We start from the raw sequence: 26,814 nt of genomic DNA, 5'->3' as shown, positions 1-26,814 counted from the left end.
TTAAGCAATGGGGAAGTTATATTAAAAAAAAAAAAAAAGAAATATTAGGGGTGTGCTGGAACCCTATTATAATTGTTAGGATTTATCTTTCTTCTTCTTCTTCTTCTAAACAAACTGTACAGACTAAACTGTAAGTCGTAGAGACATGAAATTTGGTCAACAGGTAGTACTCCCTCCCGCTACATGGAAGTGAGATGAGCCTGATCAGCCCAGTGGTGGTGCTATAGCACAGCGTTTTACATTTTGATCCCTATCTCATTAACTGTAACCTACAAACTAAATTTTTTCTTTTTTCTTTTTTCAACTTTTTTCCACTGATTCTCCTAAACAAAAAAGCCTCAAGAACCATTTAGCTCCACCCACTTTTCATCAGGTTTTTTGCTAAGTTGCGAAGTTTTGCTAACTTTTAGTCCTAGGATTTTTGCCAATTCACTAATTTGGTGTCAAACTACTCAGCAGAGTAAACCTTAATAATTTTCAAAAATATGTTGAGATTTATAAACAATATGGCCACCACATGTCAATCAGTTCTAAGGAGGTGGAGCTTGACAGGGTTAGGATTGAGCTGTCACCATAAAATTTGAAGAGTAGGTTCAGGTAGTGACCCACTACTATCTGGGGGCGCTTTCCTTGTTTGTGCAAATAAAAATGACCATATTTCTTGGAAAAAATGATGTACTGTGAAAAATCTTTTTTTTTAGTTTAATTTGCTTCCTCACACTCCAAACAATGGCCTTTTGGACAATTTGGATCTGCCCATTTATATTTGTAATAATTTGTATATTATGCAAAACCTACTTTACCTACACAAACCTTGAACATGATATACAGGAGGAGATTCTGATGCAACATTTGGGGCGTGGTCATACAAAGGGACGGGGCTAAGGTCAGATAACTCTTTCTCAGGTTCTGTAAGTCTGATCAAGCTAATATTTGGTATGGTGCATCTATGCGCTAATTTGTAAGTGAATTTTTAATGATGACCTATGTAATTAAAAAAAGAAAAAAGGCTGTCATCAGCCAATCAGCTTTGTCAAATACCTGCTGAAAGCTGATTGGCTGATGACAAACTGGTATTTGGTAGGGTGCATCTATGTGTTAATCTGTAAGTGGACTTTTCATGATCTGTAATTACTGAAGAAACATCCACAGGGGTTGGAGTTAACTTCAAATAGCTGTTTTTCAGCTGTTTCTTTAATCAATTCTTCTGGCAATCAGTATGAAAATAGTGAATAATGTTATCAAATAAAGTGTCATCATGCAGGCTGGTTAAACTGGCTGTTACAGCCTAATTGCTACTACAGGTCATCTATAAAGCCTGACTTTACAGTATATTTGGAAAATCTGTATATCCCTGGTTGTATTCATAACAATTATAATATTAGGATAGATCTAATGGATGATGTTAATTCACTTCACAGGTCTTTCTTTTTGCTGGAATCATCTGAGATTTTCATTTCAAACTTCCACACTTTATTATGGCTACTAGGTGAGTGAATAGCTGCAAAATTATAATGGGCTTTAAAATTTATTTCCTATTTAAAACATTATATTTGATTTAGGGGACTACACAAAATTAAACCAAAGGTTTTTATATTATGAACTGTTGTTCTCATTAAAGAGGAAGCTTTTGTCTAAAGTATAGTTGTAAGAAGTGTATTAAATTACCAGTAATTTATCACATAATGTTTGACACAGCACAAAAACAATCCTTGTGTAATATAAGCAGAAATTGACATCACGTTAAACTGATTTTTCATGAATGTTCATCGAATTTAACAGTATTCAAGAGTCATCATCGACTGTACATGATTTAATCTAGAAGAGTCGATTAATCGATGAAGATCAACCCGCATGATATTCTCTCCTCACAATGAGAAGTAATCTTGAAAAAGACGGCTCAGTGAGAAAACGGACGTTTGGACAGCGAGACAACAATATGCAAACCAAAATCCTACTGATTGTAGGAGAAACCGGAACAGGCAAAACTACTCTGATCAATGCCATGGTAAATTATATACTCGGGGTGAAGTTTACAGATGAAGTGTGGTTTGAGATTACAGAAGAGGGAGGAGATAATCAAATGTCAGATCAGTCAAAAACACAAACAACTGAAATCACTGTGTATGAGGTCTTTGTCCAAAACAAGCCAAGAAGCCTACAATGCTATCATGAAACTGTTTGAGATTGCTTTAAAGTGAGATTCTGTTTTCGTTGTTCAGTGTCTTGACTTTTTGATCCCTCGAGCTGAGGAAACTGGAAGAGGCTTTATTGCTCAGAAATTAAGAGAGCTGAGGAAAATTTAACCTGTATCACAGGAAAGAGTTAATGCTGTAATGGAGTACGCAAGAGCAGGTTTCAGTAAATTGAAGAATGTTTTTCTTGGTTAAAAAAAATGAATTCAGGAGATTAAATATGGTCATGTAACACATAATAAAGAAGGAATTATGAACATATCTGTACCAAGATTGCAGGTTTTGTTCAGTTAATAAAATGCTTTGTGTTTATTTTACTTTATTCAGTAAAGTTGAACATATATTAGTGGATATTCATTTAATCATTTTAAAATTCTAATTGTAATTTATCTGGTAATATAAATGTCATTCTGTACCTTACATGTTACTTGTGAAGCTAAACACTTTGTGGATAGATATTGATAAAATATTTTCTTTTAATTTGATTTAATTAATTAGCTTATATTGTTAATTCCACTATACCTTCTGTAACAATCTGTTTATCTGAATTCTCATTAAATATCTGGTAACCGCAGTGGGCCTGAGTCACCTCTTTCTGACACAAACCTACATGTATCATATAACTTTGAGTCTTCAGTGTTATGTATTTCAGATAATTAACTTGCCACTGCTACTGAGTTTTGCATTTTTGTTTATACCATTTTGATTGTATGCCTATTTCATCTCTCATCAGGCTATAAAAAATCAGCTCACAAATTTTAAGTAATGTTCAACAACTTGAAAAATGGTTACATCATTAAATTATTACAGTAATCTATGCAGCAGAATGTATAGTAATAAATCACATATGTATTCATTCATTCATTTTCCATACCGCTTATCCCACACAGGGCAATGGCAGAGCCTGGAGTCTATTCCAGATGTCTTAGGCCACAAGGCAGGGGACACCCTGTATGGGGTGCCAGCCCATCACAGGGCACAATCACACACACACACACACCCTGCAAATCAGCCTACAATACATGTCTCTGGACTGGGAGAGGAAGCCGGAGTACTTGGAGGAAAACCCCGAAGCAAGGGAAGAACTTGCAAGCTCCATGCACTCAGGTCAGGGGTGGGATTCGAGCCCCAAACCCCAAGGGTATGAGACAACAAAGCCACTTTGCCTACAAACCCCCCATATATAGTCATGGAACACATGACTGACAGATGTTTCTTGCTGCACAGGTGTACCCTGTTAAATTGATTGTTTAAAGAATTAAGAATTAACTCTGAATATCTGCTCTTTGTTTGAGCCCTGGGTTTCACCTGTGAAGACACAGTGCATTTGTTGTTAAAAAGTTTAAACCAACATGAAAATCAGAAAGAAATGTAAGCCATTTTGAAGCTGAGAAAAGAGGGATAATCAATCAGAGCCATTGCACAAGCATTGGTCATAGCCAGTACAACAATTTGGAATGCCCTGAAAAAGAAAGAAACCACTGGTGGACTAACAACCAGACATGGAATGGGCTGACCAAGGAAAACAAAAGCAGTTGATGAGAGAAACATTGTGAGAGCTGTGAATAAAAACTGAAAAATAACGATCAGTGACATCACCAACAATCTCCATAGGGCAGGGATGCAGGTATCACAATCCACCATTTGAAGAAGACTTCGAGTCCAGAAATAGAGAAGCCATACCACAAGATGCAAACCACTCATCAGCAGTAAGAACCAGAAGGCCAGACTGGAATTTGCAAAGATATACAGAGATGAGCCACAAAAGTTCAGAAACCAAGATTAACCTCTAACATGGTGGAGGTAGTGTCATGGCTTGGGCTTGCGTGGCTGCTTCTGGAATGGGATCACTAATCTTTATTGATAATGTAACTCATGATGGTAGCAGCAAAATAAATTCAGAAGTCTACAGAAACATTCTGTCTGCCAATTTACAGAGAAATAAATCCAATCTAATTGGGAGGACCTTCATCATGCAGCAAGAGAATGACCTAAAACACACTGCCAACACAACAAAGGATTTCATCAAGGGGAAAATAGTGGAAAGTTTTAGACTGGCCAAGTCAATCACCAGACCTTAACTAAATTGAGCAGCATTTCACCTCCTGATGAGGAGACCGAATGGAGACACCCCACCCCCCCAAAAAAAAAGAAAAAAAAAACTGAAAGCTGAAAGAAGCTGGAAAAGCAACATAAAAGAAAAATACAACAGTTTGGAGATGTCAGTGGGTCACCGGCTTGATTGTTGCAAGCAAGGGAAATGCAATCACATATTTTGTGTTATTAACTTTAATTAACTAAAACATCACCACAGATTTTTCCCCATACATAATTTTTTTTCTAATTTTTAAAAAATCAATATTTTCTTTGTGAACTCAGTTGTGATCTGACTCTCATGTTACTTCCTGAGAGCGGTGGGTGTAATATGACCCTGATGCAAAACTTCACTACAGAGATATTGCTTAATACTACTAGTTTGCCTACGGTTAGTTAGTCAATAAACATTAAAGTTGTTGGGTAGCAGAATGGATTAAACACATTTTCAGGTTGTTGTAAGTAGAAAAACAATTTGGTGAGAAATGATCTAAATTCCTGTTTCCAATAGCTCCTTCAAGTGTCCAAAGGGCAAAAAAAAATGTATTGGTACCATCAAGTCATAATATTATAAATATGAGACAATAAGGTATGTGCACCCTTTTGAACTTATTGACCTTTGTTCTCCACATTTCACAGTAACCTGGATTATTAAACTTTTATGTTATTGCCAATAAATTCTGTAGGGCAATGAAACGTGAGACCTGGTTATTCAGTTTGCACATTTTTAGATATGTGTAGACACATTTTTACATAATAGCATGAAAATAAACTAGGCATGATGAAATATTCTTAAATCTGCTCTTGAATCGACAATGAGCATGTTTCAATGGCAGAGCTACGGTTCAACTCTTTTCGAAGCACAAACACATTACCTATTGGCAGCTTTCCGATTTACACCAGGTGTCACACACATTTTCAAAGTATGGAGTTTCATTTCTGTGCTTTCTTGCACTGGATTTGTAAATATAATGTGCAAATGTCCGTAATTTACTTGTAGGCAGTGTTCTAGGGACTTTGGCCTTAGTGCATGTGGAGCATAAAGAAAGGAATTTGTGGATGTCCTCAGCACTACAAGAGTCACAAAAGGCGAGTGGAGATGGATGCAAATGCAGTATGAGCATGTATTTATTGAGAGGCAGGCAGACAAATCCAACATGAGATTAAAAACTTATAAACAGTAAACATGAGAAGGTCAGGTGATCTATGAACAGCTATGGCAAGGCATATCCAAAGCATATGAACATCACAAACAGAACATAGTCCAAAAAAGAGGAAATCAAAACACAGAACAAAGGCTCAGTAAAGACAGGTGGTAAAACACTGAACAATACTTAAACCTGGTAATGTGTATTGCTATACCCCTAAAAAGGCTAAGATATATCTGCATGCAGAAATTTAGGGTCCAAGCAGTTTGCAAGGGAGATGTTTTCATTATAGACTATTTGAAATCAAGGTTTCTTATTCAGATAGTTTAGAATTAAATACTTTTGAGTAATATAGCCCTCAATAGAATAAAATTATATGTATTTTCACTTCTGTAGGTATTAAGCAGTCGTTATGGACAATAACAATAATCACATGGTTTAGAGTTAAACATCTGGTTTAATTATACTCCAGAGTATGTATTAAGCAGCCATTATGCATTATGACTGTTATATCCTATACATTTCCTGGCCTGTGTTTTTCTGTTTATCTTGTTTTGTAGTCACATGGAACACGTGCAATTACCCTTCCATTGCTGTAATCTGTTAGGAACTGCTTAAAAGCAATGCCATGCCCTCTTCCACTCTCTCTCTCCTCCAGCTTGCAGCCAGCACTAAAACATCACCACAGTTTTTACCTATACATCTTGATTCTAATTAAATAAAAATCAGTATTTTCTTTGTGAACTTGGTTGTGACCTGACTCTTTCATGTTACTTCCTGAGAGCTGTGGGTGTAATATGACCCTGATGCAAAACGTCATTACCAAGATACTGCTTAATACTACTAGTTTGCCTATGGTTAGTTAGTCAATAAATATTAAAGTAGTTGGGTAGCAGAATGGATTAAACACATTTTCAGGTTTGGTGTAAGTAGAAAAACACTTTGGTGAGAAATGATCTGAATTTCTGTTTCCAATAGCTCCTTAAAGTGTCCAAAGTGCACAAAATGTATTGGTACCATAAAGTCATAATATAATAAATATGAGACAATAAGGTATGTGCACCCTTTCGACTTGACCTTCGTTCTCCACATTTCACAGCAGCCTGGATTATTAAACTTTTATGTTATTGGCAATAAATTATGTAGGGCAATCAAAAGTGCGACCTAGTTATTTGGCTTGCACATTTTTAGATATGTGTAGACATTTTTATATAACAGCATGAAAATAAAGTATCTGTTTATCTGACTTTCAAATTAAATAGCTCGTAACTGCAGTGGGCCTGACTCACCTGTTTCTGACACAAACCTACATGTATCAAATAACATTTCCTCTCTCGTGGTCTCCTTACCATGAGAAGTATTCTTGAAAAAGACTACTCAATGAGAAAATGGACATTTGGACAGTGAGATGTCAATATGCAAAACAAAATCCTACAGATGGTAGGAGAACCTGAAAGTTTAAAGATGAAGTGTGGTTTGATATTACAGAAGAGGGAGGAATATATTACATCAAAGTCAAAAAGTCAAAAAGGTAGTCAAAAACTCAAACAACTGAAATCACTGTTTATAAGGTCTTTGCTCAAGACAACCTAATCTGTCTTACCATCATTGACACTCCAGTTTATGGAGACACCAGGGGAACAGAAATGGATAAACAGACTGCTGAAAATCCTGTAGAAACTGTTTTGCAGTGACACCGGAGTGAAAGAAATTGGTTCAGTGTGTCTTGTACCGAAGGCATTCAAGAATCCAAGAATTGACTCTGACAGACAACATATATATATAATTCTGTTGGAGGCCACCCACTGGAGTTGGGACTGAATCGGGGGAGTACGCTGCAGGAACATGGAAGTGGTACAACCTAATGGATGAGTCAATAGGTAGGAGGCCATCTGAGTTCCACTGATTCAGTCCAGGAGGAGCCAGGGCAGCAGGATAGGAGAGGGAGTGGAGATGCAGGGCCAGCAAAGAGTCAGAGAAGGGACCCAGTGCAGGACTTTTTAGAGAAAGAGAGGTTGAGAGGACAGAGGAGAGAATGAGATGAGAAGAGATGAGAAAGGAGAGACTTCTCTCAATTCTAGAAAGAACTGTAGAATTTTTTTTTTTTTTGGAATAAATTGACTTGAGTCACGTTTGCTCTTAGTATTTTTTAAATAGGATTATATATGCTAACAAACAAATACGCTGTTCTTTCAACAGTTACTCACCTCATTCAAACCTGTATGGCTTTCTTCTGCAGAGCACAAAAGCTAGAATTTTAAGGACTGACAGCCTCAGTGACAGGAAAATATGCAATAAAACTGAATAGTGACTGAGGCTGAGTTCTGCTAAACAGCTCTTTTTTATTTTCATGGAGGAAAGTCATGAAAGACAAGCACATGAGGGTAAGTAACTGGTGACCAAACTGGCATGATATAGCCAACCTAAAATAAGTACACTCTGTTAAAAAGATTAATATTTGTACTATATAAAACTATGTAATATAAGCATATCTAACTATATGATACTATGTAAATAATTGTGTATATAAACACAGATTTTATAAATAATCATGATGTCTTAGGGCTGGAGGAAGATCATCATAATCTGGAGCAGAGACAACTGAAGCCAGGCGTCTCTAGTGTGTTCTCCACTCTGCGGGTCTGTCACTTGCAGGTCATCAGGATCATCAACGTTCAGTTGTCCTTCTTCTGGCTCCATGATGTCACCATTTGTGATGCAGATGTTGTGCAGTATAGTACAACAAGCAATGACTTCAGGAGCAAATTCTGGCTTAAATTCAAGGGCCTTGAATTTAATTATAGACCAAGCTTTTGCATGGTGGAAGTTGAAACGATGCTGACTTGCATTTTGGAGTGGCTCTCTATATGGTGAGAGATTGGGTGGCTAAGACAGGGGAGCCTCCATCTTCTAAAATGTGGTATTCCGCTGGTGGGTACAGTGCCTTCAAGTAGATTGGGCTGTTCCTGAGCACTCTGGAGTCATGGACTGATCCAGGATAGCCCACAAAAATGTCCAGGTATTTACCTTGGTGGTCACAGAGTGCTTGTAACTGGATGGAATGAAATAACTTTCTGGTTAAGTAGCATGTAGAATCAGCAGATGGAGGCTTGATTCTAATGTGACAGCCATCGTTGCTACCAGCAATTGCACCAAAGACAGGACTGCCGGCCAGGTTTGCAAAGCCTGTGTTGATTTCCTCAAGCTCCAGAGGATACAGAGGAGCATTTTTGAGACTCTGTGGACAATCATGTGAACTGTAGAATGGGCATATCAAATACTCTGCAAACAACTCAGTAAGAAGTTGCACTTGCCAGCCAAAATGTAGCAACCAGAATTTCAAAATCCTGACCCCATCCGTAGTCATAATCCTCACTGAGGTTGTTAATGAGGTAGGTCATTGTTTGCCTGTTAAGTCAAAAGTCTGGTCTCAGGTCACTTTTCCCATCCAGGTACAACCTGAGGACAGGCACATGGTGGTTCAGCAGAGAGTCTGGAGTTGGAGTGCCAAAATGAAAGAATAAATATACTATAAGGGATTGTTTTAAGGTTATAAAGGTATTTATATCAACATAATAAGACACATTAATAAATGATCATGTAAAAATGTTAACAATACATTATTTTGTCAATATAACATCTTTAGCTACATCCTGCTGCAAATTAAAAAACTGAAGATTAGTCCTCCCAACTCTTATAAGAAACACATGTAATTGAGCCATATTTTTATATGGGAAAAATATAATTTAGTTGCATTTGTTTCTTAAAGGAGTTGGAAGGATCTAGTCTTCAATTATTTAGTTAACAGCTGGATGTATTTTGTCTATTGCCTTCTTACCGATATGTGGAAACTTAAAGCTAAAAAAGCATGCCATAAAGCTGTTGCTCTTTTTGCCTTTTTCTTCTCCTCAGGAAAAGAAGTTTAGCCAAAACCAAAACTAGCAAGATGGAGTACGTTTTACACGAGGTTTACCTCAGGAGTCAGTTTGAGGACACTCTTAGCTTGAGAGTGAGTTGGATTCAACCTTTGAAAAGGTCATGAATATCCACTGGTGCCTGTCATCATCAAATTCCAGGGGCAAAAACACATTGTGGAGCCAGCGGTTAGTCCTCACCTCACCAATCCACCGGTCCTGGGAGCCAGTTGGCTGGGGATTAAGACATTAGCAAAAGAAATGTTTGTGGATGGGCTCTGCAGTAATGAGAGACAGTGTGGAATGTGTGCAGCATTGGCTAAGGAGGCAGTGCCTTGCCTGTCTATGTCACTTCAACATCAGGGGGACACAGAGAGTGGAAAGGGCCCCACCACTCCCCTCTTGGCAAGGATTCCCCTCGGGGATTTCCCCTTGGAGCACTTGTGTGATGAGGAACACCTTCGACCAAGTGAGAGTATTCGATGGTCAGGAAATTCAGCCTAAAGTTGTGCTCTCCTACCCCTATTTTTTGATTATTAAGGATATATCGAGTTTATATGTGTAGGAATCGAGACTATCAAATTAAGGAAACTAACTGTCTCTACAACCACACAGAGGACAAAGACATTCCTTCACACCCAACAGACCTAAGATGGCTCCGGCCTGTCTAGATTAAACGACAGGTCGTTAAACATTAAGGGATGATAACGGTCATCGGAATGCAAGAAACCCCGAAAAGAGGGTGTAAATTATTCCTCCGTGGAACTAACCTTGGATTGACCACCCTTAACAGATGCCTTTTGTTTGGATTAGGGAACTGGTTGAGATTTATTACACTAAACCCTACTCAGCTTCAAGTGACCTTTTGTTCCCAACTGAATCAGCAAAAGGGCCCCAGACCCGAGACTCCTCCACTTCCATGTCTTTTTTTTTTTCTTTCTCTGCATCTGCCTTATTTTATTTCAATATAATCGCTCAGTTTGTGTTAAATCTGTATGGGGAATATGCATTCCCACAACCTGTATTAAACCAGAGGGCAAGAGTTAACTTACACTTCAGCCACGGCGACTTCTCACATGGTGGGAAGTCCAGTGTTACCTCCAAATCATGTACTCTAACCAGCATTATATTACAACCCCACTATTAATGGAATTGTATAATATTAAGTCTGTTTCTTTCTGTATACACGCCATTATACCCAGTAGCTAATGGCCATGGCTAATGTATGTCATGTGTGGTATCTGCATGCTTGTCTTCATGTGCTGAAGCTGTTGATGATTTGCAATTCTCAGTACCTCATATCATACATGTATTATAAACATTAAAGGTAAATAAGACCACATTACATGGACATTAAAAAGGAGGCAGCCCGGGAGGGGTCGCTTGCAAATTAGCTGGAGGGCCAGCCAAGCCACTCTCCAATCATCTCCAAACCGGCCTGCGGTTGGTTGAAGACCTCAAGAGGCCGGCTCATCTAAACTAACACAAAAACCACATGCCCAAGCAAGAAAACACACAGAGAAACACAGAAACACAGAACGCCTCGACCAAGAAAAGAACCGAGCCGGAGTTGGAGCTGGAGCTGGAGCTGAAGCTGGAACCCGAACAGAGCTGGAACAGCAAGAGAACCTGCCTCAGAAGGTCCCAAGACTGGCAACCTCGAACTTCGCCTGAATCAACTTTTCTCCCAGCCGTTCAGACTCCAGCCTCCCTCTCCGGCGACGATCCATAACTCCTCTAACATCCTCCAACTCCGATCCGACTAGAACCTGCTGACCGACACCAACTCCTTCCACTCATCACCCAAGCAAAGCAAGTATTGATACCTCCCAACTTCATTTAAGCTGGTGCAGTAAACCTAAAACCCTTTTTCATCAACTAATGCTGATACAGAACGATGGCTCACTCAGGTCAGGGTCTAGTAAAATGGTCATGCATATGCTTCAGAACTCAACTCTATGGTTATTATCACTGGTTCTTCTCATGTCACATACCCACATGTATGAATGTGTATGAATGTGTATGTCTGTGTGCGTGTTGATTGTGTGTGGTAAGTTAGGATGTGTGTGCGTGTTGATTGTGTGTGGTAAGTTAGGATGTGTGTGCGTGTTGATTGTGTGTGGTAAGTTAGGATATGTGTGTAGTAGTTAGGATATGTGTGTGTTGGTCATGTGTGTAGTAGTTAGGATATGTGTGTAGTAGTTAGGATATGTGTGTAGTAGTTAGCCTGTGTCTGTAGTAGCTTAGTACAATAAAGTCTCGTCTATGTTCAAGGTGATGTTGTTCTGTGATTTCCTGCTCACCATCTGAGTTCCTAGGGTGCCCGATCTGTAGTACCGTGCTCTATAAAGGTTGTCCTCAAGGGAAGTTATTGCTGTCGACGGCCGCGACTGTAATGACTTGCCAGAGTGAATAAGACACCTCGTCAAACCTATTTTGATAAAATTCCCTAAGATAATCAATATTACTGATTACATTAATAATCTTTACGTCATAATAATTATAAGACCAAACTAAGTCAACATCTAATGAGCTAAAAGTTCTTATATAATGGTGGAGAATACGTCAGCTTAATTTAAATGAGCTAAACTTTCCCTACATATGAGTTTAAAATTCTGATGAGAATTAATATATCGAGATTATATCGAGTGACAGAGGACACTCAAACCAGAGACGAAACGACCCAACTGTTGGTCCCAAAGAGCTTTCAACTGTTATTCCAGGCAGCTCATTATAAACCCATGGCTGGGAATTTAGGGCAGGACGAAACACTAAACCATCTCAAGGCCGTTCTTATTGGCCGGGCATTCACAGCAATGTTCACAGTTGGCGAGCAACAGGTTGCGAATGCCAGTTGGTGAATTCGCCTGCCATCCCAAAAGCACCATTGCGCCTTCTTCCATTAATCAACTTCCCCTTCAAAAGAATTGATATGGACCTCATCGGAAAGATGGTCCCCATTAGAAAGAACTGCATGAGGGCATCACTTTGTATTAGTGCTACTGGACTACGCAACATGATACCCAGAATCAGTGCCTCTCCGCAGCATCTCTGCACATAATGAGAGGCACTCTTCCACATTGATATCAGGGCACAAACATTACGTGAATTTTACAAATTGCTGGGGATTAAATCGGTTTGCACCAGCGTGTATCATCCGCAGATGGATGATTCGGAAGTTCATTCATGATGATGTGCGGAATTGGGATAAGTGGTTAAAGCCTGTGTTATTTGCAGTACGAGAGGTCCCGCAAGCCTCCACTGGGTTTTCCCTGTTCGAATTATTGTATGGGCGCGAGCCTTGCAGCATGCTCGACATCATTCGGGAAAATTGGGAGGAGGGACCTTTTAACAGTAAAAATGAAATTCAATACATTCTTGACCTGAGAGCAAAACTCCACACCTTAAACCACACAACACAGGAGAATTTGCTACAGGGACAAGACAGTCAATCCCAGCTGTATAACAGGGGTACTCAGCTACAGGAGTTTGCACCAGGAGATAAAGTGCTTGTTTTTGTGTGGACTTTAGAAAAGTCAATGCGGCGTCTAAATTTGATGCATACCCAATGCCTCACATTGACGAACTGCCCGATTGGTTAGGTGTGGTTCACTTTTATTCGACACTGGATTTGACAAAGGGATATTGGCAGATCCCCTTGACCCCACTATCTCATGAAAAAAATGGCCTTTTCCACTCCGTTTGGGTTACACCAATTCATGCAGGGCCCCTGCAATGTTCTAGCAGCTCATGTACAGAATACTCCATCCACATGCTGCTTATGCCACTGCCAATTTAGATGATGTTATTGTTTACAGTAATGACTGGAGTGGCAAATGCAGCATGTGGACGGAGGGCTGTTCTGAGATCGTTGAGACAGGCAGGGCTCACGGCGAACCCAAAGATGTGTGTAACTGGACAGGTGGAAGTATGGTATCTGGGCTTCCACTTGGGCCATGGGCAGGTGTGTCCCCAAATTGATTGAAGACCGCAGTGATTTCTGGGGCTGACTGGCTATTATCATAGGTTTGTGCCTAATTATTCAGATGTCACCAGCCCACTGACTGATCTCACTAAAATGGGGGTGCCAGACCCAGTCCAGTGGGTGGAGATGTGTCAGCAGGCTTTCACTCAGGTAAAAGCTACACTCTGTGGCTGACCACTTCTACGTTCTCCTGACTTCTCTCTCCCTATTGCTTTATAGACGGATGCGTCGGACAGGAGGCTGGGGGCCATGTTGTCCCAGGTGATGGAGGAAGAGGATCACCCTTTGCTGTACATAAGCTGCAAGCTCTCTATGCGAGAGACTAAGTATAGCATGATAGAAAAGGAGTGTCTGGCCATCAAATTGGCTGTCCTCACCCTCTGTTACTACCTGTTCCAACAGGCCTTCACCCTCTGTTCAGATCATGCCCCGCTCCAGTGGCTCCACTGCATGCGCGGATCACTCATTGGTATCTGGCACTTCAGCTGTTTAAGCTCCGTTGCCTGAATGTCATGGTTTCATTCAGCCAGGGACAGTTTCTTGGAGAAAAACGGCACTGGGTGAAGCTTAAGTTTCTCACCAAAACTCTGTGACAGCACCACTTCCACACCACTGGCTGGAGGGGCATCCATTTCCACCATGAAGGGCCTGGCTGGACCTGGGTGCTTCAAGATCAGCCAAGAGGTTCCACTGGAGTTTCTTGGGTGTGGTGATAAAGCTGAACCCTCAGATCAATCTATGGTAAAAGGTGATGAACCCCAGGAACATCTGTAGCTCCCTAACTGTGGTAGGGATCAGCTAGTGAAACTTGCTTTTCTCACCTTTTGACAAAAAGTTGATTTTGTCAGGTGAGAACCTTTCTGACATGGATTATTTGCACTTTCCTGATGGTGAGTAAATGAGAATATCATCAATATATGCGATGACCAACTTGCGGAGCATGTCCTGGAGGACATCATTAGTGAGGCTCTGTAACAATGCTGGACTGTGAGAAAGCCCACAAGGCATGATGCAGTACACAATGTGACCAGAGGTGGTGCTAAAGGCCATTTTCCACTCCTTGCCTTCATGCATATGGATGAGGTTATAGGCACTGCGCAGGTCAAGCTTGGTAAAGATTCTTGCTCTGAGTTGTTCCAAAGAACAAGCAGTACTTGTCCTTGACTTGGTTCAATCCATGATAATCGATACATTTTCTGAGACCATCTCCTTTCTTTTCCATGAAGAAGAAGCCTGCAGATGTGGGCAAGATGGAAGGATAAATGTACCCTTGTTTCAGGGCTTCCATTATGTAATTGTCCATGTCCTGAATTTCTTTGGCTGAGAGATTTACTCCTGATGGAGGGTGCTGACTCTGAGAAGGATGGGTGCAGTGCAATGGGGAATAGCCCCCCTCTGATGGGTTAACCCTATCCCTAGGGGAACGTTTTGGGACACAGAAGAGGTCAACTGCTGCTCATAATTGGAGACTTTTATATTCATTTTGATAATCCAGTTGACCCTCTGAGTACAGCAGTTGTGTCCATTCTAGATTCTGTAGGGGTTAATCAGAATGTAAAAGGACCCACCCATAGTGGTGGTCACACTCTTGATTTAATACTAACATTCGGATTAAATATAGAAAATATAGTCTCATGTCCACGGTCTGAAGCTATCTCAGATCATTACCTCATCTCATTTAAAATGTGTATTAATCATAGTATATGCACCTTGCCACGTCACCATGTCAAACGTACGTTCACGTCAACAACTGCACAGAGTTTTATCAGTAATCTCCCAGATTTATCAACCATGATTGGATCATCGTCTGATCCCAAAGAACATGACCAGGCAACTGAATGTTTAGAATCAACATTCTGCAACTCGCTAGATAAGGTAGCTCCACTTAAAAGAAAAATAATTAGGGAGAAAAAGCTAGCACCCTGGTATAGCGATCACACACAAACTTTAAAACAGACCACTCGAAAACTAGAACGTAAATGGCGTCAAACTAAATTGGTAGTATTTCAAATAACATGGAAGGAGAGCCTTTTGAGCTATAGGAAAGCTCTTAGTGCTGCTAGATCAATGTATCTCTCCACCCTAATTGAAGATAACAGAAATAATCCTAGATTCTTATTTAATACTGTAGCAAAATTAACTAGGAATAAGACCACAATAGAACACGCACACAATCATTATATAGCAGCGATGACTTCATGAATTTTTTCAATGGTAAAATTGAAAATATCAGGCTAGAAATTCAGACTATTAATTTAAAACCGGACAGTTCTATAACTAGCCCTGTAGATGATAATATGATAATATTAGATAAACAACTACAACGCTTTACTCCCCTTGAAGAGACTGAACTAATTTCACTAATTTCATCATCAAAATCATCAACCTGTATGCTAGATCCTTTACCTACTTGTTTCCTCAAACAGATAATTCCTGAAACAATCAAACCTCTTTTAAAGATAATCAGTTCTTCCCTTAGCATTGGCTATGTACCTAAATCTTTTAAATTAGCAGTTATCAAGCCCCTGATTAAAAAAACCTGACCTTGACCCCTGTCAGCTTTCTAACTATAGACCAATATCAAACCTCCCCTTTATTTCCAAGGTCCTAGAAAAGGTTGTAGCACAGCAGCTATGCTCATACTTACATAGGAACAACATTCATGAAATGTATCAGTCAGGATTTAGGCCTCATCATAGCACAGAGACAGCACTGGTAAAAGTTGTAAATGACTTACTGCTGGCCTTTGATCAGGGTTGTGTCTCCTTGCTTCTGCTGCTTGACCTTAGTGCAGCTTTTGATACCATTGATCATGCTATTCTCCTCGATAGACTAGAAAATGTAGTAGGCATTAAGGGAACAGCCCTTTCCTGGCTCAGGTCTTATTTGACTGGTCGTTATCAGTTTGTAAACGTAAATGGTGACTTCTCTTCTCATACTTAGGTAAAGTTTGGTGTCCCGCAAGGCTCTGTTTTAGGCCCACTGCTCTTTTCTCTATATATGCTACCTCTGGGTAAAATTATCCGTAAGCATGGTATTAGCTTCCACTGTTACGCTGATGACACACAATTGTATGTTTCAGCAAAGCCAGATGACAGACATCAGCTTAATAATGTTGAGGAATGTGTAAAAGACATTAGAAACTGGATGCTTATTAACTTTCTCTTACTTAATTCTGACAAGACAGAAGTACTTGTACTAGGACCACATGCAGCTAGAAGTAAGCTTTCTGATTACATAATAACTCTGGATGACCTTTCTGTTTCATCATGTGCAGCGGTAAAAGACCTTGGTGTGATTATCGACTCTTTTGGTCTTTTATGTTCCGTCACACCTACTCAGATCAAAAGGTGCAGCCTATTTGTTGGTACCTCGAATAATGCGGGCTACAGCTGGGGGTAGAGCTTTCTCTTACAAAGCCCCAGAGTTATGGAACAGCCTTCCACTTAGTGTTCGGGGCTAAGACACAGTCTCAGTGTTTAAGTCTAGGCTGAAAACATATTTGTTTAGTCAAGCCTTTTGTGAATAGTTTTCTTAGGTACAGGGGCAGGTCTGGAGGGTTTCACAGGCATAGAGTGTTGTGGTGAACTGGGATGTTTGGATGATGTCGCCCCCCCACTCTCACACGTTCACTCAGGTTTGTCGACGGTGGAGTGGCTGGCTGCCTTATGTCCCAGGGTGCCCTCATGTCTGTGTTAGCTTCTGGCTCTCCCTTTTAGTTATGCAGTCATAGCGAGTCTTGCCGGAGTCCCTGCTTGCACTCTGCATGCAAAGTACATCGTGCGTAACCATTAGAGGACAAAAGCTCACCTAACAATCTCTTCCTTTCTCTCAATCTCTCTCTCTCCCTCACTCTCTGTCGAGCTACACATGCTACTTCTGAGATGCCAGTGATGCCAGTGATCCTGACCCCTTCTGCTCCTCCTCGCTGCCTGACCCATCCTGATGCCCCTACTTCTGGTTGGAGTTCTCATCGGTTGAGTTTGCTCGCTGCTGCTGGGGGTGGCCCCATATAGACTGCCTGAAGAACTGTTTGGATTGCTGGGGATAGCGCCACCTGGGGGGCTCAAAATTAAATGATTGTAATGGCTTGGGACTGCGATTGCTGTAGTGGCTTTGGGGCTGCAGTTGCCACGAGCAGCTTCGTACTCAGGACTCCATCAGTGGACAGTGGATAGATTTTAACCAGCCTGACTTCTTGCAAAAACTGTGATCAATTTATTGGCACAATTGCACTATTTGTCCATATAGTACACAATAATAGAAGGGATTTATTTATAATCGCACTATCCGTTGCACCCAGATGAGGATGGGTTTCCTTTTGAGCCTGGTTCCTCTCAAGGTTTCTTCCTCATATCATCTCAGGGAGTTTTTCCTTGCCACCGTCGCCACTGGCTTGCTCATTAGGGATAAATTCACAGTGATAAATTCAAATATTTACAATATATTTTTGTGAATCCATTTATTTCTGTAAAGCTGCTTTCAGACAATGTCCATTGTTAAAAGCACTATACAAATAAAATTGAATTGAATAATATCTGCTGTGCATAACAGCACCAAAACAATATAAAAACAAAAATGGTGAGTCCTATTGTGTTCTCCATGAACATTTGTGATGACGTAAGATGAATGCAAATGCACTGGGGTTCGACAGAATCACGTGAAACCAGACCAACACTGCGGAGGGTTTCTGGGAACAACTGCACTTGAATTCAGACCATAGCAAAAGTGCCCAGTGTGAAAACTACATAAAAAGGAGAGGCAGAAGGTGACACAGACATGAGGGTGCCCTGGGATATGAAGTGGCCAGTAGGGGGTGTGGTGGGAGGTCACTGACAGCATCCAAACATTCCAGTTCATCTAAACACTCTATGCCCTTGAACTCTCCAGATCTGCTACTTTACCTAAAAAAAATTGATTAATAAAGGTTTGACAAAACAATAGTTTTTGTGTTCCAAACACTAATTGGAAGGCTGTTCCATAAGTGTTCTTTGTAAGAGAAAGCTCTAGTGTGGACTTCACTATTCGAGGTATCAACTAATAGCCTGTACCTCTTGATCAAAGTAGGCATGGTGGATCATAAAAGACCAAAAGTTTCCTCAGGTACTGCGGCAAGAATCCGTTCAGTGCTTTATAGGTCAATAGTAGTATTTTATAATCAATGCAAAATTTGATTGGGACCTAATGCAGTGTGGATAAGATAGGGGTGATATGGTCATATCCACTGGTTCTAGTAAGGATTCTTGCTGCAGCATTCTGGACTAACTGGAGCTTGTTTATGCCCCTACTGGAACATCCAGAAAGTAAGGCATTACCATAATCCAACCTAGAGGTAATTTAAGCATGAACTAGTTTTTGTGCATCATTTAGTGACATATTTATTATCTTAGCAATATTTCTGAGATGAAAGAAGGCTATCCTAGTAATATTTTCTATTTGAGCTTCAAATGAAAAACTGGAGTCAATAATCACACGAAAGTCTTTTACTTGTACACATGATGAAAAAGAAAGGCTGTCCAGAGTCACTACGGAATCAGAAATCTTACTTCTATCCTCGTGTGGTCCTACTACAAGTACTTCTGTCTTGTCAGAATTAAGTAGAAAGAAGTTAATAAGCATCCACCATCTAATGTCCTTTACACATTCCTCAACTTTATTAAGCTGGTGTCTCTCATCTGGCTTTGCTGAAACATAAAACTCTGTGTGTCGTCAGCTTAACAGTGTAAGCATGTTTACAAATAATTTTGACAAGAAGTAGCATATATAAAGAAAAGAGCAGTTGGCCTAAAACAGAGCCTTGCGGGACACCAAACTCTACCTTAGTATTCATAGAGAGGTTAATCTACAAACTGATAACGATCAGTCAAATAAGACCTGAGCCAGGAAAGGGCCATTCCCTTAATGCCTACTACATTTTCTACTCTATCAAGGAGAATAGCATGATCAATGGTATCAAAAGCTGCACTAAGGTCAAGCAACACAGACAAGGAGACACAACCCTGATCAGAGGCCAGTAGTCATTTACCACTTTAACAAGCGCTGTCTAGGTGCTATGGTGAGGCCTAAATCCTGATGGATACATTTCATGGACCTTTTTCTAGGATCTTGGAGATAAAGGGGAGATTTGATATTGGCCTATAGTTGGACAATTGACAGGGGTTGAGGCTTTTTTGATCAGGGGTTTGATAACTGCTAGTTTAAAAGATTTAGGTACATAGCCTGTGCTAAGGGAAGAACTGATTATTTTAGAAGAAGTTCAATTGCTTCTGGTATTATCTGCTTGAAGAAGTCTCTTCAAGGAAAGTAAAACATTCTAATCGCTGATCTGATATACAGCAGTTATATTGTTATATACAGGTTTAGTTATCAAATTGTCTCGCTTCAAAAATTTATAATCTGAATTTTTTGCCTGATATTTTCAATGTTGCCATTGAAAATAATTCATGAAGTCATCACTACTACTTACCACCATCATGAGTGGGTCCTATTACATTTTGATTAACCCCTACTGAATCTAGAATGGACACAACCACTGTTTTAAGAGGGTCTTCTGGGTTATCAAAATGAATATTAAAGTCTCCAACAATTAATGCTTTGTCTAAAGTGTTTGTTTAGGGAGATCTGAATGCTGAAATTACATTAGTTTTCTATATTCTTGATTATTTTATTATCAATTAAGCTTTATCAATATTCTACATTGCCTAATCTTTCAAGCTTTTAATCATATACAGTACAACTGTAATGAAGAATTGTGAAGTATTTTTCTTCTAAATAAATATGCAACCAGGCACAAACTTGGACAAGAGGAATAGTCTTTAGTGAAGCTTCATTCATGTGCATACACAGGTGCTGTCCCTTCAAAGTTCAGTCCTCAACTGCCCACATGCCAAAGAGCCCTCTCCCAAAACATCTCACCTAGGCTTCTAACCCAAGGTCAGCACAAAGATAAAACTGTCTCCTCTGCCCTGGTAAACACATTCCTGTTCACAATATATGCCCAGTGAGGAGGGTTTTCCGTTATCAACATCTGAGTTGTGTGGCACAGAATAACACTTTGTTGTTGTTCCTCTTTTGGCTGGTCCCATTATGGGTTGCCACAGTAGATCATTGGTCCACGTATTTGATTTGGCATAGTTTTTACGCCAGATGCCCTTCCTGGGGTTGGTTCCCTGGCCAGGAATCCAACCCCGGCCGTAGCGGCGAGAGCACCATCACCTAATCACTAATCCTCCAGGGACACAGAATAACACTTTGTAAAGGCAGTTTAAATGAAAGTAAATGTGTAGTGTAGTGGGGAGGAGAATATCAGGTTAAATGGTCTTTTCCAAATTTTACTTTAATAAAGGTTAAATACACACAGCAGCTCAATAATAATAATCAATAGTGCATTCTAAGTGCTAAAATGTAGCACCCTAGTATCTAAATAGATTAAATAGATTTTATAACATGTATAATGCAAAGTATAATATTAATTTATTAATCAGAAGGCAGAATAGAATGTTAAATGCTGCCACTGCTGGGCCCTCGTTCAAGGTCCATAACCTTCAACGGGCTCAGTTATATAAATGAGATAAAGGTAAGTCACTCTGGATAAAAGCATCTGCCAAATGCCATAAATGTAGATGTGATAGATAGTCAAAGATCAACAACTTGGCCTAGTTTTGCAAATAAAAACTGGCAGTGAGCTCTATGGGAATGGAAAGAGTCAGCTCTTTATTTGTGAGCTGAGTTGAAAGCTTTGACTCACAGAAACTTGTCGGAATTCCCCTCACTATTAAATGGGAAATAAGATGTGTTCCTGGAAACCATGTGATATTTTAGAATATAAAGATAAAAGGTGTGGTTTGTTTTAAACACACAGATCAGACTGTGACACACAGTTCAGACTCCATGACAGTTCCACAGCTTAATCTGATAACATTTTATTTCATGAAAAGATTACACAATTCTGTCTGTATATAATTAACTCCATAATTATTGATTATTGGCACCTTGTTGGCAAATGGATTGTATAAGCAAAACATTACACACAATTATATACATTTTTTGCATTCATTTAATTTGATTCTATAAATAAATTGTTCATTTATTACATTTTATCACACCATTAAAAATCGCCACACAACTCCTTGCACAAGCAAGTATGAAAACAAAGGATCGATCCTGAATAAACTCAGTATTGATTTGTCCGGCGGCAGAAGCAGATGCAGTCACAAAATTTGCTTTTATTTACAAAGAGCAGAATAACAAACAGGTTGGAAAATGTCGGGCTGGAAATGTCACCAGGAAACCACCAGGGGCAAATAGATCATCTAGAAGATATCACCTAGATATTTTCTTGTACACATGTACACACGTGCCAAGACCTTCAGCAAAATCACCAAGTGACCATTTGGCATAGTACAACAAGGATGGGTCTCTGTCTATGACATTTAGAGTCATGAAAATATACTCAGACCCAGTGGAGTGAACGAGCCCTGTGGATGCACAACTAGTTCATCCCACTCGATTCCAAACTCAGACAATAACCACCATCCCACTTTTGTCTAAGGAAGCATGTTAAGTAGAATCCCTTGTCCTAAACCAAGGGGTCTCCACTTATCTACAGTGTCTACAGAAAATCTAGGAGCCTTTAGATTGTCCAAAAGGGAAAAGTGAGTGATGAACTTGATGCAGTATGATATTAACAAGGCTCTGAGCCCTGAAAAGGTTGCAGGCTATAAGCATAACTCCGGCTATTTGGAGCTCGTACAAGGCTGATGGAACTTATGTGGGTATGAAGCTGGGCTTTAACAAATTGAGGATGCAGTGTGGCCTATTCAGCACTCATCATTTTATCTAAGGTGCATACCATGAACCCCGGGGATGCTATACAGTCCCCTCCGAAAGTATTGGAACAGCAAGGCCAATTCTTTTGTTTTTGCTGTACACTGAAGATATTTGGGTTTGACATCAATAGATGAATATGAGATGATAGATCAGAATTTCAGCTTTCCTTTACATCTAGATGTGTTAAACAACTTAGAACATTGCACCTTTTTTAATACACCCAGTTTTTCAAGTGATCAAAAAATATTAGAATGTGTGCCCTGTTAAGTTGATAGTTTAAACAATTAATTGCTTAGAGTGTTTATTCTTGGTTTGAGCCCCAATGTTAATAACCAAATATTAAATGTTATTTACATTAAGACTAGCTGATACAATACTGTTGGGTGGTCTTCCACCAAAGGTGCTATGTTCTAAGTTGTTTAACACATCAAGATGTAAATATCAGAAAATGAAAGCTGAAATTCTGATCTATCGCTGTATAAGTATCTTTTGATCTCAAACCCAAATGTCTTCAGTGTATAGCAAAAACTAAAGAATTGGTATTGCTGTTCTGATAATTTCAAAACAGACTGTAGTAGACAGTCCAAAACCTCATTTAACACTCTTAGTGAAGTGCTTGCATTGTGGGAGATCAAAGTGCTTTGTGACTAGAGAATCAATTTCAGGCTACAGCTTTCTCAAGGATGGCTGTCACAGCCATCAACTTACCAGCATCACATGCAAGCTGGTAGGGGTGAGATTCATTCCCAGACACTGCTGGGAAGATTTAATCTCAAGCTATATTTACATTTATAGCATTTGGCACACATCTTTATCCAAAGCAACTTACAATTATCTCCTTTTTATACAACTGAGCAGGTGAGGGTTAAAGGCCTTGCTCAAGAGCCCAGCAGTGGCAGCTTGGCAGTGCTAGGATTTGAACTCTCAACCTTCCAATCAGAAGTCCATAGTCTTAACCACTGAGCTACCACTTCCCTATATGGAGTGTTATGTTGAAGAGTGCAGGGAATTTAAAGTCCTAGGATGAGAGCATCACACATCTTTTCATATGATGTTATGTTTACCTACAGCTCACTCTGTCATTTTCATTGGCTGGATTTTAACCCTCCCTTATGATGCTCAACTAGTGACAAAGAAAACTGTTCCTGTTAATATTGCCATAACACAGTTGTTTCAGTCTCACACATTTTTCTTCGTTTGACTGATTTCTACAACACGGGTATGTTAAACTGAAACTCATTCTCATTTCCACTAATATTTGGCAGTTAAGACTCTTTTATGCAGATCTATTAGTAAAGAAAAACCTATAAATATGTAAGGTAAAGTACTGTTTTAGCAAAAAGGTGTCTTTGGTTTTAAAAGGTATTTAAGTAAAAGTGGATAAGATGCATGAAAAAAAAAGAAAATATTTGGTATTAAGTCAGTTGTGTTCAAGGTTGTCTGGAAGTACAAGATAATAATAATAATAATAATAATAATAATAATTATTATTATTATTATTATTATTATTATTATTATTACTATTGTTATTGTTGTTGTTGTTGTTGTTTGACATGAGCCCCAGTGATGTATCCAGTAATTAATTTTAAGGGTTGATAAGGAAATACACTAAATAAAGTCACCATGAGATCTGGACTATTATATTAATTTCAATATTATGTTTCACTATTATTCTGCATCCTGGGTTGATGTCAGACACCAGTATAGGAGGTGATGACAAATGTTTGTTATTGTAATCATCTAAGGCATAATCTACCACCAACCAATCTTGCCATTTTAATAACACAGGTATAAAAAGCCTTTAAAGGTTCCACTAAAAAATTTAAGACGCTAGGGGAAATATGGGGAAATGACATTTTGTCTTGTAAAAACAACTTCATTATCAGTAAACCTCCAGTACTGCAGGAGGAGAAAATGAATATATAATTCACATTTGCGGATGTGCAAAATTTGTGCATGACTTCACATTTTTTAATACAGGTGTGTGAATCTGTTTCGCAGCATATTCACTGCACCAACTGTAGCAAAAATGTGAGCGTATAAGTTTCTAATTTTAGGATTTGTGATTTGTAGGATAGGATTTGTGCACCTGCAACAAAGAATTTGAGAAGGTGTAACTGTTGTGTTTGAAAAAAATTCTACGAGTACAAATTCCACTGTCACAGGTGCTCAGTTGTTTTGCTCCAATAAAACGTTCATAAAACAGCTCCCGCTGTGTTTTAGTGATGGGTCCTTCCTGAACGACTCGGTCATTTTCAACTGTTATGTTTACACCGTTGTTTTTCCTGGAATTATGCCAGATGAGTCATGTGTCTCACTCAGAGGTCTGGATTGGTCGCTCACAGTTGGCACGCCCAAGCTTGTATTACGTAATGGCACACTGCATTCGAGGTATTGTAGTCTTTGGTTGAAAACAGAAATACAAAACAGAAAGTATAATCTCAATTAGACAATTTAAATTCCAGTTTGTAACACTAAAGAATGTACAGATTTTCCACATTGTCAAACTTGCCATTTTAATAAAACTTCTACACTTCATTAATAGGTCATTCAGCTGTGCAGGAAACTTCTGAGTCATCTGTGTCATCTACCACTAATTAACCAGGATTATGGCTACAGGGTATGTGAACAAACTTTTTAAAAACTTCAATATTTATAATTTCAGAAAAAGACAAATGCTTCTTTCTTTCTGAAGAATCAGCTTTTTGCACTGTTAGATGCTGAAAATGATAACATTTTCACAAAACCCCAGCACTGCACTCTCAGTAATATATTTTGCATCCTATTTCACACATTTTAAAATTACAAAATAAAGAACATTGTAAGCACAACATCAAACTGACCTTATATCTGTCCATTAAATTCAACAGATTTCAAGACTCATCACTGATTGTACGTGACTTGATCCAGAAGAGTGTATTAATCAGTAAAGGCTCACCAGCACGATATTGTCTCCTCACAACTAGAAGCAATCTTGAAAAAGACGGCTCAGTGAGAAAATGGACATTTGGACAGCGAGATGTCAATATGCAAAACAAAATCCTACTGATGGTAGGAGAAAACGGAACAGGCAAAACTACTCTGATCAATGCCATGGTAAATTATATACTCGGGGTGAAGTTTACAGATGAAGCGTGGTTTGAGATTACAGAAGAGGGAGGAGATAATCAAACGTCAGATCAGTCAACAACTGAAATCACTGTGTATGAGGTCTTTGCTCAAGACAACCCAATCTGCCTTACTATCATTGACACTCCAGGTTATGGAGACACCAGGGGAACAGATATGGATAAACAGATTGCTGAAAATCTGTACAAACTGTTTCAAAATGATACTGGAGTGAAAGAAATTGATGCAGTGTGTCTGGTAGTGAAGGCATCTGACCATCGTCCCTCTGACAGACAGCATTACATCTTTGATGCTATTTTGTCCTTATTTGGTAACGACATAGAGAACAATGTTGTCATTTTTGTAACTCACTCAGATGGAATGCCTCCAGAAGATGTGATTAATGCCATCAAGAAAGCAGGGATTCCCTATAGGAAAGATGGAGAAAATGAACCTGAGCACTTCTTATTCAACAATCGTCAAACTAATAAGAGGAGCCCGGCGTATAAAAGAGCTCTCCAGACAGCTTGGGAACAAACAGAGAACACTTTAAATGTTTTTTTTGCCTCAATGAAAGAACAGTACAGAAAAAGCTTAGAGCAGACTGAAAGTGTTCTGACTGAGTCCAAACAGCTTGAAGCCTGTATTAATAATCTACAAAACCGCATTGACTTTGTAGAGTGCAAACGTAAAGAACTGGCTCAGACTCAGAAAGCCCTTGAGGAGAACCGAGAAAAGATTAGAAGAAATAAAAACTTTACTTTTACAGTCACCAAGTATTACAAAGAAAAAGTTCTCATTGAAAATGCTTCATTGTGGGACAGAAAGGCCACCACTTGCTCTGTCTGTGAGGAGAACTGTCATGAGTATGGCTGCTGGAGTGCCTGGGATGCTTGGTGGTGTGAAGTCATGAAAAATGACCACTGTACTGTATGTACAGGTAAATGTCACTACACTAAACATGTCAAAGAGAGCAAGAAATATGTTAGAAGCAGCAAAGAAATCATAGTGACATTTGATGATTTAAAAAAACAGTATGACAGCAGCAATAATTCAGCATCAGATATCAAGTTTGACTCAAAGTCCTTTGAAAATGTTAAAAAGGAGTTTGAAAGCAACAAGAAATGGAAAAAGGAAAAGATAAGCATAGAGAAGAGACTGAAAGAAGAACTGATCAAGACTGAAAAGGATAAAGCTAAGCTGGTGGAAGAAGCCTACAATGCCATCATGAAACTGTCTGAGATTGCTTTAAAGCGAGATTCTGCTTTTATTGTTCAGTGTCTTGACTTCTTGATCCCTCGAGCTGAGGAAACCGGAAGAGACTTTATTGCTCAGAAACTCAGAAGAGAGCTGAGGAAATTCAACCTGAATCACAGTAAATAGTTAAAATAGGTAATGGAGTATGCAAGAACAGGTTTCACTAAAATAAAATGTGTTGTTACTAGTACAAAATGAATTCAGGAGATTAAACATGGCCATTGTAACATGTAAGAGTGCAGTTTTTGTTCAATTTAATAAAATGCATTGTGTTTATTCATCAA

The 26,814-nt window shown here is 39.2% G+C and overlaps 1 protein-coding gene across 2 annotated transcripts; it reads left to right on the top strand.

Annotated features, from left to right (window-relative positions):
• The first annotated feature begins 786 nt into the window (after positions 1–786).
• On the top strand, positions 787–26,814 carry LOC113547224 (uncharacterized). Of its 2 annotated transcripts, XM_026947471.3 has the most exons (4): positions 22,902–23,384; positions 24,466–24,556; positions 24,711–24,785; positions 25,036–26,814. In XM_026947471.3, the coding sequence occupies exons 3-4, from the start codon at positions 24,775–24,777 to the stop codon at positions 26,654–26,656; spliced, it is 1,632 nt and encodes a 543-aa protein (XP_026803272.3). In that variant the 5' UTR covers positions 22,902–23,384; positions 24,466–24,556; positions 24,711–24,774; the 3' UTR covers positions 26,657–26,814. The 2 variants fall into 2 exon arrangements, with proteins under 2 accessions (XP_053089433.1, XP_026803272.3); XM_053233458.1 differs by lacking the exons at positions 22,902–23,384; positions 24,466–24,556; positions 24,711–24,785 and adding exons at positions 787–1,489; positions 1,783–2,131 and having other exon boundaries at positions 25,376–26,814.

Source organism: Pangasianodon hypophthalmus, chromosome 4 (assembly GCF_027358585.1).
Source record: "Pangasianodon hypophthalmus isolate fPanHyp1 chromosome 4, fPanHyp1.pri, whole genome shotgun sequence".
NCBI lineage: Eukaryota > Metazoa > Chordata > Actinopteri > Siluriformes > Pangasiidae > Pangasianodon > Pangasianodon hypophthalmus.
This window is presented reverse-complemented; position numbering and strand designations above follow the sequence as displayed.